This window comes from Eptatretus burgeri, chromosome 7 (assembly GCF_056783735.1).
Source record: "Eptatretus burgeri isolate ZD-2024b chromosome 7, Ebu_testis_v1, whole genome shotgun sequence".
Classification (NCBI taxonomy): Eukaryota; Metazoa; Chordata; class Myxini; order Myxiniformes; family Myxinidae; genus Eptatretus; species Eptatretus burgeri.
This window is the reverse complement of record NC_140967.1, coordinates 95,257,961-95,276,638: the sequence shown is the minus strand read 5'-3', so window position 1 is coordinate 95,276,638 and position 18,678 is coordinate 95,257,961. Positions and strand designations below refer to the sequence as shown.

Genomic DNA, 18,678 nt, shown 5'->3' with positions numbered 1-18,678 from the left:
AGGTTATCTCTTCCAATATCAAAATGGTTTTCTATTCCAATGTCAAATGTGTCAACTTGTGTTTTGTGTCAACAAGTTGTGTCAACAACTTGTAGCAGCATAGCAAACCTGTTGTGCATTTTGTGATACAAGCACCAAATTTGGCACAAATGTACATTAATATGTTGCGAACATTTTCAGATATTGGGCCACTTGAAATTCTCTCTTTATGTCCGCCATATTGGATTTTAAAATGGCCGCCACTTGAAATCTACATTTGCTATTATCTCTGGACGTAATGCAGCTATTGACTTGATTCTGGTATCTAAATGTATTTTGGGGGCAAGGAATCCAATGGTACCATTTTCAACTTAATATTATCTATCACAGTCTGTTATATAATTTTATTTGGAAATTATCTAGGCAAATATTGGATTCAACACAATATTTTGAACAGAATGTCTTTGTTCTGTAAATGTCTTAGGTATAATACTGACATGCTACATGGTCTAGTATTTGAGGCTGGATGTACTGGTATCTGAGGCTAGGTATATACCGGAACTGAAGATACGTGTACATAAACAGTGTCATGTTAACAAGTTCACCATTGCCACAAGTACATGTATGTTGTTGACTCATCGTCATGTGCAGTCCCCTTCACACACACACACACACAGAGGGCTGTGCACTGAAGGGCAGCCTTTTTGCACTTGCAGCGCCTCACACACCCTTTCTTGCACTTGCAAGAAACCAGCTCAATGCAGCTGTGAGCTGCCTCAGTTAGCCTGGTCCAGTAAGGTGTGTACTGTCCTTCTCCAGTCCTTGACCAACCCCAGTTGGTTGGTGGAGGGAGCTCTGGTGCTGGCAGCAGTATCTGACCCCACACATGTCCACCTTGATACACTGCCCTCTTGACATGTTCCTCCAGAGCTGCCTTCGTTGGAGGGATGAGCTGTACATTGTTCTTCCTTGCAAAGAGTTTCCTCCTGGCCTTGTCAATGTCTGTGCATTTGCTGGTTCGATCATACAACAGGATCACGAACCTCTCGATGATGCGCATTGCATCGTCTGGTATGTCACGAGGTGCAGAGGACAGCAGCAGCAGCGCCTCAGTGAGTTCTGGCAGTACCGTCCAGACTGCCCACGCAGTCTACTTGCCATGTCTATGAAAACTAGACACAGTGTCGCATCCAGTTAGAGCGTGGAACATTGGCAGTGCACGAGCCTTCTCTCGTCCCAATACAGCTGCTATTTCGTGTGCTGCTAGGTATCGGAAACTCTGGCCTGTTCCGAATGCCAGCCACAGTTTGTCTTCTGGTTGCAACTCCTGTGCCAGGGACACTGCCAGCACCACAACATCGGTGTCTACAGTCCGGATGAGTATTGCATGGTGTCCATGCTGGACTGCGTGAGATGCATGCAGCAACATCCGACTGTCAGCTTCTTCATGGTTACATGGGGTGAGTGAGGTCAGATCTGGCGGTAGTGGCCATCAGTAATGAGGAGTTGCTTGTCCTCCTGGTCAAACCATTCCATGAGAGCTGCTGAGAGGAACCTGAACAGCTCGGTCTTGTTGCTGTCCACTCGTAAGAAGTTCTGACAGTTTCCTGGTATGGCTGCGGCAGCCACCACACGTCTCTGCACACCTTGTCCACGCTTTGCACGTGTACTACCTTTCAGTGAATCAGAAAGGAAAGTATCCCAGACCAGATCCAGGCGTGACACTGTTTGCAGCTTCGTGGACATATATGGGATGAAGATCTATTGTGCATACTCTTCAAAGGTCTTTGATGCAGCCGGCTTCAGCATCTGGACGATGGCTGCTCCATCAAGCACAATACAGGTCGTGACAGGAGTCTGTCTTTGCGTCGGAGACTTCTTCCAAGCATGTGAGGAGATCACTCTTGGTACCAGTGCAGAGGCTTCCACCATCAGACAATGCAGGAGGACATGCCTGATTCTCGTGACAAAAGAACTCCTCAAGGTTTCCATCCCTCGTCTGGCAGCCAATGTACAGGCGTGCGAAGAGTTCACGGTCATTCTTGATGGAGGCGAGCTGTTGCTGACCTATGCTCTGGCTTCTTGGAGTGGAAGTGCTGAACACCTTCAGCTTGTTTCGAGGAATGGGTGCGTCCACTGCCTTTGTTCTGTCCAACAGACACTCTCTGGTGAAAGCTTCGAACTGCTCTTGGCCAATCCTCTTGGCATTCATCACGGTCTCCACAGCAGCAGGATCTGCGATCTCCTTTGTGTCCAGTTTGACTACATCCTGACTCTCCTCCTCGAATGGGTTGCCCATCTCCTCTAAGACACCGACGAGAGAGTGAACATCTTTCACAAATGAGGCCTGTACACTTGGCGTCTGATCATGATGACGTGTGTCTGCTGTTTGCCATCTCCAGTGTTGGTTCCCATCCTGGAATTCTTCGATCACCCTGGCAACTTCTGGTCCCGCAATCATCCAGCGACGTAGGGCACTTGGGTTGTCAGTGAGCCCAACTGCTCCACCGTCTCCTTTGATGCAGGCATTATTCTGCTCATGTGCCTGGTCAATCGGGATTGAAGAGAACACCCTCTTGTGTTTTCTGAACGGTGAAGTGGCTTTCCCTGAATTTCCTGGCTAGATCTGGGTGTTTGATGGTGAGTTCGGCCATGTCCTTCAGGTGCACTGGTATCCACCTAGCATAGTGGGTGTGATCCAGTGCATGGAACCAGGGGACCAGCTCTGTCAGAGCATCGAGGTACATCATTAACGATCCCTGCCTGAGAGAACGCACATACACTAGAACCAACAGTTCTATTTCCAGCACGGTTGCCCAGTAGTGAAACTGGGGGATGTCTTCTCCTCTCTGGCAACACCAGTCTTCAAACTCAGGAAGGTCCTCTGCATCCCTGGTTTCTCCCAGACAGTAGTGGTTGTAGGCACGGTGTTGCAGGATGTACAGTGCTGCTGCAGTCACTTGATGTGAATTTATATTTTAGACTGCCAGTATATATGAGCTTGTCTGAGTTGTTACTAGTGATTTAGTATAGTTTTTTTTGAATTTATATTTACAGAACTAAAACATTGTTTTCAAAGTATTGTGTTGAATCCAATATTTGCCTCGATAATTTCCAAATAAAATTATATAACAGACTGTGATAGATAATATTAAGTTGAAAATGGTACCATTGGATTCCTTGCCCCCAAAAACATACATTTAGATACCAGAATCAAGTCAATAGCTGCATTACGTCCAGAGATAATAGCAAATGTAGATTTCAAGTGGCGGCCATTTTGAAATCCAATATGGCGGACATAAAGAGAGAATTTTAAGTGGCCCAATATCTGAAAATGTTCGCAACATATTAATGTACATTTGTGCCAAATTTGGTGCTTGTATCACAAAATGCACAATTCTTTTGAATATTTGGGCTAAGCCGCCCCACTATTTGGGATGATTAACAATGAAAGAATGATTGTTGCCATCACCGCAGGGTCGAGGAGGTAAGGGCAGCATTTATGTGTGGGCGTCCGGTGATGGTGGAAGCTTCGATGACTGCAACTGCGATGGATATGCATCAAGCATGTGGACCATTTCCATCAACTCGGCCATCAACGATGGCAGGACGGCTCTGTATGACGAAAGTTGTTCTTCAACGATCGCCTCCACCTTCAGCAATGGCAGGAAAAAGAATCCCGAAGCAGGAGTGGTGAGAGCTAAATTCACAAATGGGGCTGTAGGCTAATGCGTGGTCGTATTTGAAAGAGAGGAATAGATTGTATTAAGTAAAATGCTCCATGTATGTCTAAATAACAAAACATCCACTGTATATCTCCTTTCTGAGAATCCACCTTGCTCTCAGGCTCGGAAATGTATCGCCCTTCTTGCCAATACCATATGCAAGGACATGTGACAATAACTCACAGATGACAGTCTTTCCATGCCTAAAAATGACCTTATTCTCTCGGCTTCAGGCAACAACGGACCTTTACGGAAATTGCACTTTAAGACATTCTGGGACATCAGCCGCTGCCCCCGAAGCAGCAGGGGTGTTTGCCCTTGCCTTGGAGGCAAAGTGAGTCGGAACGTAGGCTTTTCAGGCCTTCTGCTTTGATGTTAAGTTGATGTGACAGCTCCTCCTTTCCACCTGCAACAGCAGAAAACATTTTTCATACCTATTCTCCACCCCTCTATGAAAGGCCAACCTTGTACCTTTCTGATTAAGGAAGAACTGACCTTCCTTTTGTTCATTTTCTCTGGTCAAGGATAGCAAATGTTCCATAGACAGTCTATTACTTATCCTTCCCTTATACTAAACTCTAATAGATGCATTTCACAATCAACATGTCAAATTATTCTTAACACCTTGAAATGAATTGCAAGAATCACATTGAAATTGCTTCCCCCCCCCCCCCCCCATGAAGTGAGTAAACCCATTTAATATCAGTCTCCATTTTATTTTAATACACTGGTCAGCTGTTGAGCCATTTCCCATTCTCCACATGTCATGTCTGTATTGGATATGTGATCAAGAAGCATCTACTCAAATCCACAGGGCTTTACCCGAGGCATTTTCCTGAAAATAAATTATTTCATGAAAAGAAGTGCTCATTTCAGTGGAACCGGCTGCCATAATATTGTTACGGAAATGGCCCTTATTGGACTACTAAATATAGGATTAGCTCAGATCCCCCATTAAATGCATGTATAGTTAGGTTGTTTGGTAAAACGGACGTTATATGTGTGTCGGGAGGTGTAAGAGGCTGGATTATTGTTGTGCGGTGGTGGTGGAACCAGCAATCCCTCTTCTTCTTCCCCATCCCGGACGAGGCCCTGCCCAGTTGGCTGAGGGGGTGTGGCCAAAAAGAGGAAGTGACGCGAAGGGGAGGAGTTTGGTTGGTTTTCGCAGAGAGAAGGCATGCTCGTGTAACGGGAGAGCAAACGAAGACCTCGTGAACAACTTAATTTTGGCAGTTTGGAAAACTGCAGTCGGTTGAGAGGGTGCTCGTGTTTCGAAGCGAGCGAACGTAAGAGAGGCTGCCTGCATGTCGAGTCGGCCTTTTTGGGGCAGTGGGAGAGGCGGCCTGCACGGAGAAACTGAGAGGATGGAGTTGGGAAGTCGGGCTTCGAGGCGGGAAGGCAGGAGAGGAGACGCCGGAGCCTCTGACGGTCCCTGCTCACACCAACGGCTCAACACGTTTGCTGATCCGCTTGCCGGAGCCCGGCACCTCGATTTGGGCCTTGTCTGGTGAACAGGCCAGGCCTGGATTTGTATGCTGGACCTTGAGAGAGATCGGCTGAGGCCCATCGTCGACATTGCACCGGGCTGGAACGCACTGAGGAGGGCGTGCGCACGCAGTGCCTTGAGAAGGAAGAGTACGGCGCCACCATCTTGCCACGCGGCGCGTTCGAGCTGGGAGTTCAAATCCGTGGACATCCCCCTGTTGCGAGCGACATTCGTGCTTTTGACACTGTCCTCTCGTCCATGAAACCTCACCAAGTACTCTGTCTTGTTTTGCATGCATGCTGTCTGTCCTAGTCTGCACGTTGTTTAAGGCATATCTTGGTGGCGACCCCCTCGAAACCTGTAGTTCGTGGTTCCCTAGTTAAGAATGGGTTGAGGATTGTTGGTAAAAACATTGTCGTGAATTTTGCTTGTGTTGTGATCCCTGATGTTCCCCAATAAATCTGGTTAATTCGTATTGCCGCTATGGATTACATCCGCTATATGAAGGAAGTTGCCGCTATGGATTAATTTGTGTCACGTCGAGGAACGATCAGTTCGATTGGCTTTTAAACCAAAATGGTTACAGACTGGCAGAAAACACTCGGCATCTGACAAAACCAGTCTGTAACCAGGGGTTCTATTTCCCCACCTGACAAGGTTCAAGGATTACGTTGGTATCGCGATTGAAGACGCGTGGCCCGAGGCCTGTGCTGAGCCGGCCGGCGTTATAGACCCAGGAGACGGCCGGATATGGTTGAGAATCCTTCCGTCACTGAATCCCATTAATATATAATTGGTGTCAGGAGTGGGATATTTGGACCAGTGATGCATTTCACACCCCAAACATTGGTTACGAAAACAAACCGGTCCAAATTTGATTTGATTTTATGCTTGAGCGGATCGGAGGAAAAACTTGCAAAATATAAAGACAATGGAGTCGCACAATGGTGGCGCGGCTCCATCTCGGCGCAACACAAAGCGGGAGTGAACTAATAATAGCGCAACGAGCCACACGGCACGATGGAAATGCTCCCGCCCACCAGTTCAGGCCAGGTGGACACAGTATACGCTGTGGCAGATAAATCAGGACACCGACGCATACATTGGCAAGCTTCAGACACAATTGTCGGATGCCTTGGAGCAGTGGAGGTGTGGTGATAACTATATAGAGGAATTGCATATTGAATTGGACGAGACACAGGAGCGAGTTCGGGGCTGGAAGAGGACTTAGCCAACACAGGCGTGGAACTACGTGGAGAATGGATTAAAGTAGAGCGGATTACCCATTATTTGATGGGAAAGTTAAGGCAGGTCAAGGAACTACAGGAAGAAATGAGGAAAGTAGAGGGGAGTAGTGGAGTACCCATAAGTTGGAACAAGATAAGAGCGAACTGAACAAAAGAATAGAGGAGGAGCAAATTAGTAATTCTCGGGATAGGAAGAACTTGGAGGAAGAATGGGAAACAAAGCGAGAAAAGGAAAAACGAGAACACAATTTGTAATTGAAACATCTGAAGGAAGAGGTAAGATCAGGCAATCAGATAAGAGAAAGCTGAGAACAGAAAATAAAAAGAGGAGAGAAATCTCTGGAGCAAAGGAAGGAAGAATTGTTGGAAAAGTAAAGACAGTTCAAAGAACTACAGGGAGAAATGAGGGAAGTAGAGTGGAGTACCCATGAGTTTGAACAAGAGAAGAGCGAACTGAACGAAAGAATAGAGGAAGAGCAAATTCGTAATTCTCAGGATAGGAAGGAATTGGGAGAAAAATGGAAAACAAAACTGGAAATTAACAAGGAATACGGTAAGAAAATGGACAAAATGAGGAGGGAAGCATTGGAAAGTGGTGTGGAGATGAGGAAGACATATGGTGAGAGAATGGATGAAATGAAGGAGGAAGCATGCAAATTGAGAGAGGAATTATGGAAAAAAGCTTCTGAGTTACAGAAACACGAACTGAGGATGTTAAGGGAGGAAAAAAAGAGAACGGAGAATGAAACGTTAAGGAACCACACTGTGCAGATCAAACAGTTAGAAGCCAAAGCAAGGTTGGAGTACGAGGAGATAGTGAAAGAACAACGAATGAAGCGGGAAAGGGAAATCAACCAATTGAAGGAAATGATGAGATTTGAGAAGGAAGAACAAGAGAGACAGTGGGATAGAAAACAAAAAGAACATGGATTTGAAATTGAACAACTAAAGGAAAAAGCAAGGTTGGAGTACGAGGAGATAGTGAAAGAACAACGAATGAAACAGGAAAAGGAAATCAGCCAATTGAAGGAAACGACGCGATTGGAGAATTAGGAACAAAAGAGACAGTGGGATAAGAAACAAAAAGAACACGAAATGAAGCAACAAAGGGAAATCAGCCAATTGAAGGAAATGATGAGATTGAGAACGAAGAACAAGAGAGACAGTGGGATAAGAAACAAAAAGAACAAGGAATGGAAAAGGAAATCAACAAAATGAAAGAAACGATGAGATTGGAGAATGAAGAACAAGAGAGACGGTGGGATAGAAAGCAAAAAGAAAACGAATTTGAAACTGACCAACTCAAGGAGAGAGCAAAGTTGGAGTCCACGGAGATGGAAAAACTCCGCAAAGATAACGAACAACTCAAAGTCTCGGAGAGGAAGAACGACTTAAATGGGAAGGAAAATGGAGCCAGGATGGAGAACAGCACAATAATACGGGATGTGTGACGTCACCACAGGGAGTAATGTTTGTGGTGCGGGACTTGATTGACATCACTCGTCGGATGACACCACAATTAGAGCAAACCCTGGCGATGGAGACATTGAGGGGCATACGGGGTTGTTGACGAATGAAACACATTTTGAGCAGGTCCAGCATGTTTGGCTGACAGCCCCGGAGGAGTGTGGCGAATCAATGATGAGCAACCTGCTGGAGAGAAACGACCGGACAGAGGTGACTCTGGAACAAAGCAGGTATGTGGGCACATGCATACATAGTGCGGATGAGGAGCTTAAGGTAGAAATTGAATTTTACGTTAATGAAGAGACTCTGTCCGATGGGGTGCACGTATGCGTGACCCCTGAAGGTGTGTGTGGAGTGCCTGTGACCGAATGCTATGAGCCCACAGTCCAGACTACAGCACCGGTATGTGCTGCTGAGGCCGAAGTGTGTGTGGGTATTCACCTGGCGGTCGAGAATGTAACCCTGGAGTGCGAGGCAGTTTGTCAGTACACAAGCAAGGTTGAAGGTGTGGAATGTCAACACATAGCCTTGGAATGTGTGCAGCCTGCTGTGTGTGGGAGTCCTGAGCATGGAATGAGTGGTGACATAGGAAATAGGTTTGAGGTGCAAGGGGAAATAGAAATGCCACCAGGACAGAACTTGAGCCAGGGGACAGAGACCATAATGGACAGCTCCACATGGTTTCTTACAGAGTTGGAGGTGCTGCATCCAGGAGCAGGCTTTAGAAATTGGATTTAAATTTCTCTATCAGCCTCACAGGAACTTTGGAGTGGACTGCAGATGAGTAGCAAGTGGCACTGGCGTGTGTCACTTGGTCTTCAGACCTTTCTGAGCACACGAGGGGTTTGGCTAGCTGAGTGGGGTTTATCTGTCTTCAGGGAGTTATGGAGAAGAGGGGGAGGCCGTTCCACCGATTGGGGTTTACCTGATTTCCGTGAACCCTGGAGAAGAGGGGGAGGCCATTCCACCAATTGGGGTTTGCCTGACTTCCGCAAACCCTGGAGAAAAGGAGGGAGTAGATCACAGCCCCCATTCAGGCGTGACCCCCGTGAGCCGTAGCAGAAAGGCGGCGGGCTCATGTAATGGTAATGAGGGATTCGTTCCCTCACTCCCCTTCCAATGAGCCAAAGAAGCAGGCCATATGGAGATATGAAGATTTTGATTGGAAATTGTACCAAAAGTGATTGCAAATTGAGAGATGACAGAAGGCATCAAAGTGGCACGAGTGGATTTGGGTGATTATTGAAAAAAAAAGGTGGTGGAGACATTACAGGTAGAGCGTTAAACATGCCTGAAACAAGTGGATGACAAAGAGTGGCTTGTTTGAGGAAGGATTGAAATGCCTGGTTCGAACTATGCAGTGGTTCCATGGGACTGGTGAAGAGATTTTGATGTTTCGTTTAAATTGTTGGAAATAAACGATTAGGACAGTATGGAGGAGGCCAGCGGACGACGGACGTAGTGACAAATTAATTTGGGTTTGATGAAAAAGTGTACTGGTTAAATTTGATGACCAAGTGGGATCCAAGTGACTGGTGTGTTTTTGTTTCCACATAAACGTGAAAGGTGTTGGATGGTGTTGTGGACTGGGTGTGCGGCACTGTGGAATGAATGACTAAAGTATTTAGGTGAATGGTGTGATTGTGCAGATGAGGAGAGTGAGTGCGAACAACGTACCCTATTGGTAGGAGTCTCTTAACCAAGTTAGTGTAGGTTAGGGGGACTTAGAGGATTTGACATGGATTCTGGCTGCTGTTCCATTGTGCAGGCGGACTGCGATGGGTATGTGCAGGCCAAGGTACAGGGATACTGGCTGGTAGTGTAACATGGTATGGGAAGTTGGTGAGTTGGGAAATAGGGCAGCAGGGTTTTGGGGGTTCCTGGCAGGTGAAGGCTGTCAGAGGTGCCAGGAGAGCACCTTAGGGTTCATTGCCAGGAGAGCACAGTATGGGTGCTATGAGAGCACAGTGTAGGTGCTATGAGAGCATAGTATGGGTGCTATGAGAGCACAGTATGGGGGCTAGAGAGAGCCACCCCTTAGTTAGGAGCACCAGAAGCATGCTCAGGTGAACCCCGAGGTCACTGGGTGTCCCCCACCCCCGATGGGAAGCAGGCAAAGACGCCTAGTAGTAGTCACACTTCCCCAGCCAGCAAGTTATGCCTGGCACCACCAAATGGAAAAAGACAAATAAGGGTCTTGCCCAGGTTTATTAGAATGGAACAGTGTGCCAGGTCGGGAGGAATGGGTCATTAGGATCATTCTAGCCATAGCAGGGTTTGTCGCATTGTCTAGAGCTAAAAGTGAATGGTTAGGTTCGATGGATTCTCCTCCGCACCATTCATGGGTGACACCTGGTACGAGTAATGTTGATGGGAGAATTTGTTAACAAGAGCCATGCTGGGTCACCCTCTACAAGTGCCAGATAGGCCACCAGTATGTCACGAGCACACATTCACAAAGATAACAGTTGAGTAAAAAACACACCATGCTGTCTGTAAAAGGGGAAAAAAAAGAGGAAGGAAGAAAAAAAAAAGAGGGAGAACTTAACCAAAGCAAGTCAGGCAAGGAAGGTTAAGGGAACACTCCATCTCACCTGGCCTGAGGTCATCACACCCATTTGCGTCCTCAAGAACGCCTCCAAACTGCATTTGCTTACCATCGATATCACCGTGCCACCATTGCTGTGTCACCTGCTGTCCAATGCAGGGCTTGTTGCCTGCTGCAGCTTGTGAGTAGGCCATATGGGCCGAAGTATTTTTGTGGGCCATTGAGGCCAAAGTGCTTTTGTGGGCCGTTACGGCCGAAGATTCATGCCATTTTGTGGGCTCAGTGAGCCGAAGAACTCTTTGTGAGATTAGGCCACTGGGCCGACTGAACTCACCTGGTGAGAGGCCAATAAGGCCACGAAGTGAGGAAACCCTCAGTGGTGAATGGACAATACTGCCGGGAGGGGGCATGAAGGAGCGAACACGTGAAAGAACATTAAACCTTTGAATGTTCTGCTCCTATACCAATATTGGTGTTAAAAGTAAAATTGAATGCCCTCCCATTCAAATCCATAATTAGAATGTTAAGCAGTGTGCATAGAGTGTGAATTTGTTTGTTGGATTGGTGACCCGACACACTAGGATAGGAACATGCCAATCTCACTGTGACACTTTGGTTTTTGGAGTTAAGTGCTTCCCATGTTGTGGGTTAGAGTAAATAGGAGATCTGTGCTCTACGTTGGACAGAGCCATTGCCGTGGGCTGCCCCAGATGGAGGCTCGGGAGAGCCTCAGGAGAAATGTGGGGGTAGTGTTACGGAAATGGCCCTTATTGGAATACTAAATATAGGATTAACTCAGATCCCCCATTAAATGCATGTATAGTTAGGTTGTTTGATAAAATGGACGTTATATGTGTGTCGGGAGGTGTAAGAGGCTGTATTATTGTTGTGCGGTGGTGGTGGAACGAGAACTCCCTCTTCTTCTTCCCCATCCCGGACGAGGCCCCGCCCAGTCGGCTGAGGAGGTGTGGCCAAAAAGAGGAAGTGACGCGAAGGGGAGGAGTTTGGTGAGTTTTCGCAGAGAGAAGGCGTACTCGTGTAACGGGAGAGCAAACGAAGACCTCGTGAACAACTTCATTTTGGCAGTTTGGAAAACTGCAGTCGGTTGAGAGGGTGTTCATGTTACAAAGCGAGCGAACGTGGGAGAGGCGGCCTGCACGGATAAACTGAGAGGATGGAGTTGGGAAGTCGGGCTTCGAGGCAGGAAGGCAGGAGAGGAGATGCCGGAGCCTCTGACGGTCCCTGCTCAAACCAACTGCTCGACACGTTTGCCGATCCGCTTGCCGGAGCCCGGCACCTCGATTTGGGCCTTGTCTGGTGAACAGGCCAGGCCTGGATTTGTATGCTGGACCTTGAGAGAGATCAGCTGAGGCCCATCGTCGACATTGTGCAGGGCTGGAACGCGCTGAGGAGGGCGTGCGCACGCGGTGCCTTGAGAAGGAAGAGTACGGCGCCGCCATCTTTCCACGTGGTGCGTTCGAGCTGGGAGTTCAAATCCGTGGACATCCGCCTGTTGCGAGCGACATTCATGCTTTTGACACTGTCCTCTTGTCCATGAAGCCTCACCAAGTACTCTGTCTTGTCTTGCATGCATGCTTTCTGTCCTTGTCTGCACGTTGTTTAAGGCAGATCTCGGTAGCGACCCCCTCGAAACCTGTAGTTCGTGGTTGCCAAGTTAAGAACGGGTTGAGGATTGTTGGTAAAAACATTGTCGTGAATTTTGCTTGTGTTGTGATCCCCGATGTTCCCCAATAAATCTGGTTAATTTGTATGAAGTTGCCACTATGGATGAATTTGTGTCGCTTCCAGGAACGATCCGTTCGATTGGCATATAAAACCAAAATGGTTACAGACTGGCAGAACTCACTCGGCATCTGACAAAACCAGTCTGTAACCAGGGGTTCTATTTCCCCAACTGGCAAGGTTCAAGGATTACGTTTCTATCGGGATTGAAGACGCGTGACCCGAGGCCTGTGCTGAGCCGGCTGGCGTTATAGACCCCGGAGACGGCCGGAGTGGGTTGAGAATCCCTCCGTCGCTGAATCCTTAACAATACCCTGAATTAACATCATTATCCGTTTTATCACCACTTATCCAGATTCATGTTCTGAAGCTGCATTCATTGATTGAGACTAAAGGTTTTTGTTACTTACTGTTAGGGTTAGCTAAATGATCCATTAGCTAAATGATCTACACCTTGTCAGACAGGGATAGGGCAAATTTATATAAACAGGTTCAAAATAAAGTTGAACAGCCTGTTGTCACCAAAGTCCAAATTTTATTTCGTATGCAATTCCACCATTCAGTTGATGTCTGTTGTCAAATGTCTTGGAAGACAGGAAATTCGTGTTTCGTGTTGCCATGAAACAGCACAGCTCACTGGGAATTCCTTTCCCCTTTGCAAATGTCAAATCATCTACTTTTTTCAAAGATGCTGATCTTTCAGTGTCTTTCATACAAAGATGGCGGGCTTCACAGTTTAACGGACTTTGTTTTGGATGATATATGTTTCTGATTATCAAAAAAACCCAATAAAGCTGCAGTGTATGGTTTGACGTCTGCCATATCAAATGACCAATTCTTCTTTATTTTACTAACATCTATGTATTCATGCAGTCGAAAAGGCAACTATTACAGCCAATGTAAAAAATGTGAGAATGACTTCTAATCGTTTCTCTCATATGGCCCTCTTCTCCGGTTTAGTCCAGAACTGACCTGGAGAGACCTGCAACACCTCACTGTGCTCACATCCAAGCGAAACCAACTTCACGACGAAGTTCACCATTGGAAACGAAATGGTGTTGGCTTTGAATTCAACCACCTGTTTGGATATGGTGTGCTTGATGCTGGGGCCATTGTTCGGCTGGCTCGTTCGTGGCGCTCTGTTCCTGAGCGTTTCCATTGTCACGCCGGCATGATCAGCAGACCACGGTATTTGTCGTGAGCCGAACCACCCAGAACTTGAAAGGTTATCTTAACTCCGAAAACACAAAGGAAATTACATTGACTATATATTTAAAAAAATTCACACACACAAACACAGTCGTTACAAAACCAACGCAAAAACATCTAATTCATGCCACAAAAGTTTTATGTGCGTGACATCTAGTGGAAAGATTAAACAATCTCGACTTGTTTTAGGTTTGTCAATCTTCATGGATTTATTCATTACAGTCGATTTGTATTGGTTTAATCGATTAATTAATTAATTTTCCAATCTTGCTTCCTCGAGGTGGAGCGAGAACTTGTTAACGGAACTAGGCACGCAACAGCATGCTCCCCTCAATCCTCATGCATGGAATTGTAATTTAGAACCAGACACAAGAGTTGGACGTCAGGGGTGTTACAGTCCCTGTTGCTGACCCTCCAATCAACTGTGGTCCACTTTCGCTTGTGAAAACATGGGCTGCAGTGAACCGGTTGAAATGGGGTAAAGCTCCAGGGTTCTGTGGCATCCTTGCTGAACTTCTCAAGGCTGGTGGAAATGCTGCACTCCTGTCGTTGCATGCAGTTTTGTGCTCTGCCTGGAACACAGGCATCATCCCAACTGATTGGAAGAGGGGCCTTGTTGTCCCTCTCTGGAAAGGGAAGGGTGATCGCCAAGACTGCAACAACTACTGAGGGGTGACGCTGCTCTCAGTGCCGGGCAAGGTCTTTGTTCGGATAATTCTTGATAGGGTTCGCCACCATCTGCTTGAGCACCAGCGTCCAGAGCAATCAGGCTTTACACCAAAGAGGTCAACGATTGACCGTATCCTTGCTCTTCGGGTCCTCACCGAACGCAGACGTGAGTTTCGGCAGGAGCTGCTTGCAGCCTATGTTGATCTCTGTAAAGCGTTCGATTCAGTGAATCCCTCTGGAGGATTATTGGTCTTCGTGGGGTGCCACCAAAACTGATCGATCTGATGTCTGAACTCTACTCTGGTACTGAGAGTCCTGTGAGATGTGGTGTTACCATCTCTGACTTTTTCCAGTTGTTACTGGAGTTCGTCAGGGGTGGTACTGGCCCCCACACTGATCCCAGTGACAATCTGATGAAACGAATAACAATCTAAGCACAAGACAGCAGGGCCGAGAAAATATCTGCTATTTTTTATTTTCCTCAACTCAGACAGTAATTTAGCACAAATGTTAAGATGGAGTGGGCCAACGCCTCTGCCCTGAGCACCACAGAATCCTTGACGTGAACACCATCTAACACAGCTGAGAACATGTATCGGGAGTTGTGGAAAAGCCGACATCTGTAAAGTAATACACAAGAACTGCCACAAAATGTACTCCACACTTCGCAAAACCTTGGATTGGAACAAGCTGTCGTACAGAATAATCGTTGCTTTGATGCCTTCATTGGTACAAGCACTGCCAAATAATGCCAAGGATGTGCTACCAGATACCAAATAAATGTAATCCATTTGATTGTGTCCGTATCACAGATTGTTAAAAGAAAGTTTATTTCCAATCAGTATCATTCATTTTATTCTGCCATGGCACCATACGAAGTGTTCGTGCCAGAGTCCAAGTAGGTGCTTGTTAACAATAATGGACCAACATGTCAATTATAAATCAAATAGATCATTCTGAAATAATAACACTCTATATTTCCTTATTGTCCCAATACTTTTATGTATTGTCGTGTTTAGTAGCATGAGGAAACATCATGGAGTATGGTAGGACCACCCATCAAATGTGTACAAAAACAAATGGCCGCACAATCAAATGTGTACAAAATGTACTTTTGGATTATCTGTGATTCTTTGGTGTTAGAAATGATCTTTAATTTCACACCATTTGCCCAAATTTCCACTGTCATCAGTAAGTTCTTGTGTTTGCTTTTCTTTTGGTTTTGTTCGCCAAATACGGTACGTTGTTGTGTTTTACCTGACAATGGTGAAAAAAAATTGCAATTCTTTTTATTATTTGTACTGTTCAGTACTACCAGACCCCGCTATTCACGGTTTATAAAATGAGACCTGCTTTGACATTCATGGTCCTGTGCTTCGCGTATTCCCGGGGTTTATTTTCGCATTTTCACGGGCATATTCACGGTTTTTCTCAGGATTTTTGATTTTACCTCTTGAATGAATTATGAACCGCCAGGAACCTATCCCCCATTTTTCCATTGAAACAATGTCCCGACAATCGCGGATTCGAAATTCGTGGCATTTTGGATGAATGCATCGATGTGAATAGCAGGGTTCGACAGTATGTAAATACAAAAAGCAATTTTCCGGTGATTTTGGATACACTCCTGTAAGGCCTGTATCACAATCTCTCCCACAATGATTGCCAAAATATATTATTCGACTTGATATTCGAAGTAGGTTTAAAATGTGCATCACATGGTGAGTTTGAAGTCATGTGACATGCTTGAGCCAATTAAATGGCTACTTTCCTATTCCATTACTTACTCCTCCCAACCATGTACACGACACTTTGAGATCGACTACAGTGAAAAAAGCTCCTCCATTTTAAAGTTGTTTTTTTTCCTCCATTCCTCCTCCATGTCTTTTTTTTTCTTTTTTGTCCCCAATCCTATTCACAGCCTAATTCCTCCATTTGGTACCTTGCGGCTGACCATCACAACAAATGCATGTACAGGCCACAGTGATCAGGTGCACTACTTGGAGCACGTGCAGGCTGTGGTCACGGCCAACGCATCACGGCGGGGAGATCTGACATTCAACTTGACGTCACCGATGGGCACACGATCCCTTCTGCTCGGTCGTCGGCCGAGAGATGACGATTCACTCGTTGGGTTTCATCGCTGGCCATTCATGACAACGCACACCTGGGGAGAGGACCCCCGTGGCACCTGGGCACTCGAAGCAGCTTTTACGGGAGAAACGCCACAGCGGGGCCTGATAGCCGAGTGGACGCTCATGTTGCATGGCACACATGACCCACCCTATGACCGACAAGCAGTTCTTACAGGCGGTTCCAAATTGGCTAATTTCTGGCGTCATCAACTTGAGCAGGAGCTTGAAGATGCAATGGAGGAAAGTGTAGCACAGCGCCGTGCTTCAGCAGGCCTCTCTTGAAAATGTTTTTTTTTTATATTCCCATGTGTGGAGTACCTGTATTGGTTTACTTTAAAGTTTTCTCGAACCCCAGGTTTGTTATAGGTTGTGTACTAAGTGTAATAAGTAAGGGTTTTGTGTATAGCAGTACTACGGTAGTAAGATGTGGGGTAACATTCTTGGATGTAATGACATGGACAATCAACAGAACTTTAGTGGAGTAATTAGAAAGTATAGCTCTTTTGGAGTTCGCAATTAAAAGATTAATTTGTTTAGTTTATGAGGTTTTATTAAGCTCTCGCTAAACTTGTATATACATAAGATAAAATGGCTAAAATAAAATGTATTGTAATTAAAGAGAAACAACTAAAATTTCATGATAACGATATTAAATAAGGCAATTTTATATATGTATACCCACCCTACAGCCCTCTCACAGGGGGTTGGGGTGGGAGACGACTTGCCAATTCTAGTCTTCAAAAATGTTCGTTTTTCTCACATTTTCAAAAATGTATTTCCCCATAAATCACAATATTTAATCTTATAAGTAAAAGAAGACATCGCAATAAGCACAACATATCACAATTCCATATTGGATTGTAAGTTAAACAAGCTAAACAACAACAGCATCAATCTGTTCTGGCAAGAAATAGGTAAAATCAGCATTTTGGACATCGTCCGAGATAATCCAACAACGAAGAACCTCGATTGGCTCCATTCGAGTGGTGCATCCGATAACTAGCAGAAAATTCCACAAAGGAAAAATAAAAGGCTAACAGTAAGTGGTAAAACCTGTAAGGAGAATAACCAATCGGAATAAATCTTCAAACCAAGTACGGATCGACATATCTCACCTAAGCGTCACAGCCGAAGCCTCATTGTCAATGGAGCCTCAAAATTGCACTCCCTTTGTGAACCTACAAGTGCCTGACCATCTGTCGTCATTTCTTGGGTTTTATTTATTTATTTTATGGACAAGGGGACAATCAGAAATTATGATTAATTGAGCAGGACACATGTCACTGTTCAAAATTTGTATATCATGCCTGAATCGGGACGGATGGCATGTATAGAATTACAGTAGTGATCATATATAATGTCTCTGGAGGTAGCCATATCTTTCCCATGATTGGCTGTGATGTTACACACATTTCTTAGTCATTTGAAGACCCACAGACATAAAAGTGACGCCCGATGTGTTTCAAGGCCAATCATGTACCTTCATAGAAATGATTGAACAATTAAATTACAGCCATATTTGGTGCTTAATGGTCATTTCTGGATACTATTCTACGATACTATAACTTCTTTAATGGCCCCTATTAGTCCCACCATCTTATGGGGCCAGCCGGGAACGTTTTTGGCCCGAATCTTTTACAAATCGGCGAACTATTCCTTACGTTTGACTGGAAGGGATTTGGCAGAAATTTGTAATTTATCTTCCCAAAGGACAATATGGGATCTCTCACAGCCACCAACTGAGACGTTCAGATGAAACCAACAAACACATGAGACGTTCAGTTTAACACCCATCCGAGGACGGTGCACTTGCCGATGACGCAACACCCTGCAACACCCCGCAACACTCTGCAACACACTGCCTGGGAACATGAAGCTGACCATTTATAGTCCAGTCGGGAATCAAACATGGATTAGACAGCTCAAAGGTAAGTGCACTCACTACTTCTGCACCATCCTGTCGGTTTCTGTATACAAGAAAGTAATGTTAAAAATTTCACAACAATTATACTCATATTGATTTTAATTTTATTTTATGCAAGGTTGATTATCGAAAATTAAGATTTGGAAATAATGCTGTAAAGATAAAAATGCTTACACATATCAAAAGACATGCTGAGAAAATATATATATATATATATATATATATATATATATATATATATATATATATATATATATATATATATACATACACACACACACACACACACACACACACACACACACACACACACACACACACACACACACACACACACACACACACACACACACACACACACGCACACACACACACACACACACACACACACACACACACACACACACACACACACACACACACACATCACCCAAAATTGAAAGAGCGTAAGGTGTTGGTTATTGTGATACCATTCAGAAAATGAATGACGTCGTAGGGTGAGAGGGGGGAGGGTGAGTGGAAGGGGAGGGACGTGAGAGAAGGGAA

At 45.4% G+C, this 18,678-nt stretch overlaps 1 protein-coding gene across 1 annotated transcript in view; it reads left to right on the top strand.

Moving 5' to 3' along the window:
* PCSK2 (proprotein convertase subtilisin/kexin type 2) overlaps positions 1–18,322 on the top strand; it is a 73,067-nt gene extending 54,745 nt beyond the window's left edge. The window contains exons 9-12 of the mRNA XM_085889686.1: positions 3,457–3,672; positions 3,938–4,038; positions 13,156–13,383; positions 15,995–18,322. Coding sequence (XP_085745812.1) covers positions 3,457–3,672; positions 3,938–4,038; positions 13,156–13,383; positions 15,995–16,490 — 1,041 coding nt within the window. The 3' untranslated portion in view covers positions 16,491–18,322. The remainder of the gene's footprint in view (positions 1–3,456; positions 3,673–3,937; positions 4,039–13,155; positions 13,384–15,994) is intronic.
* Positions 18,323–18,678: the final 356 nt, after the last annotated feature.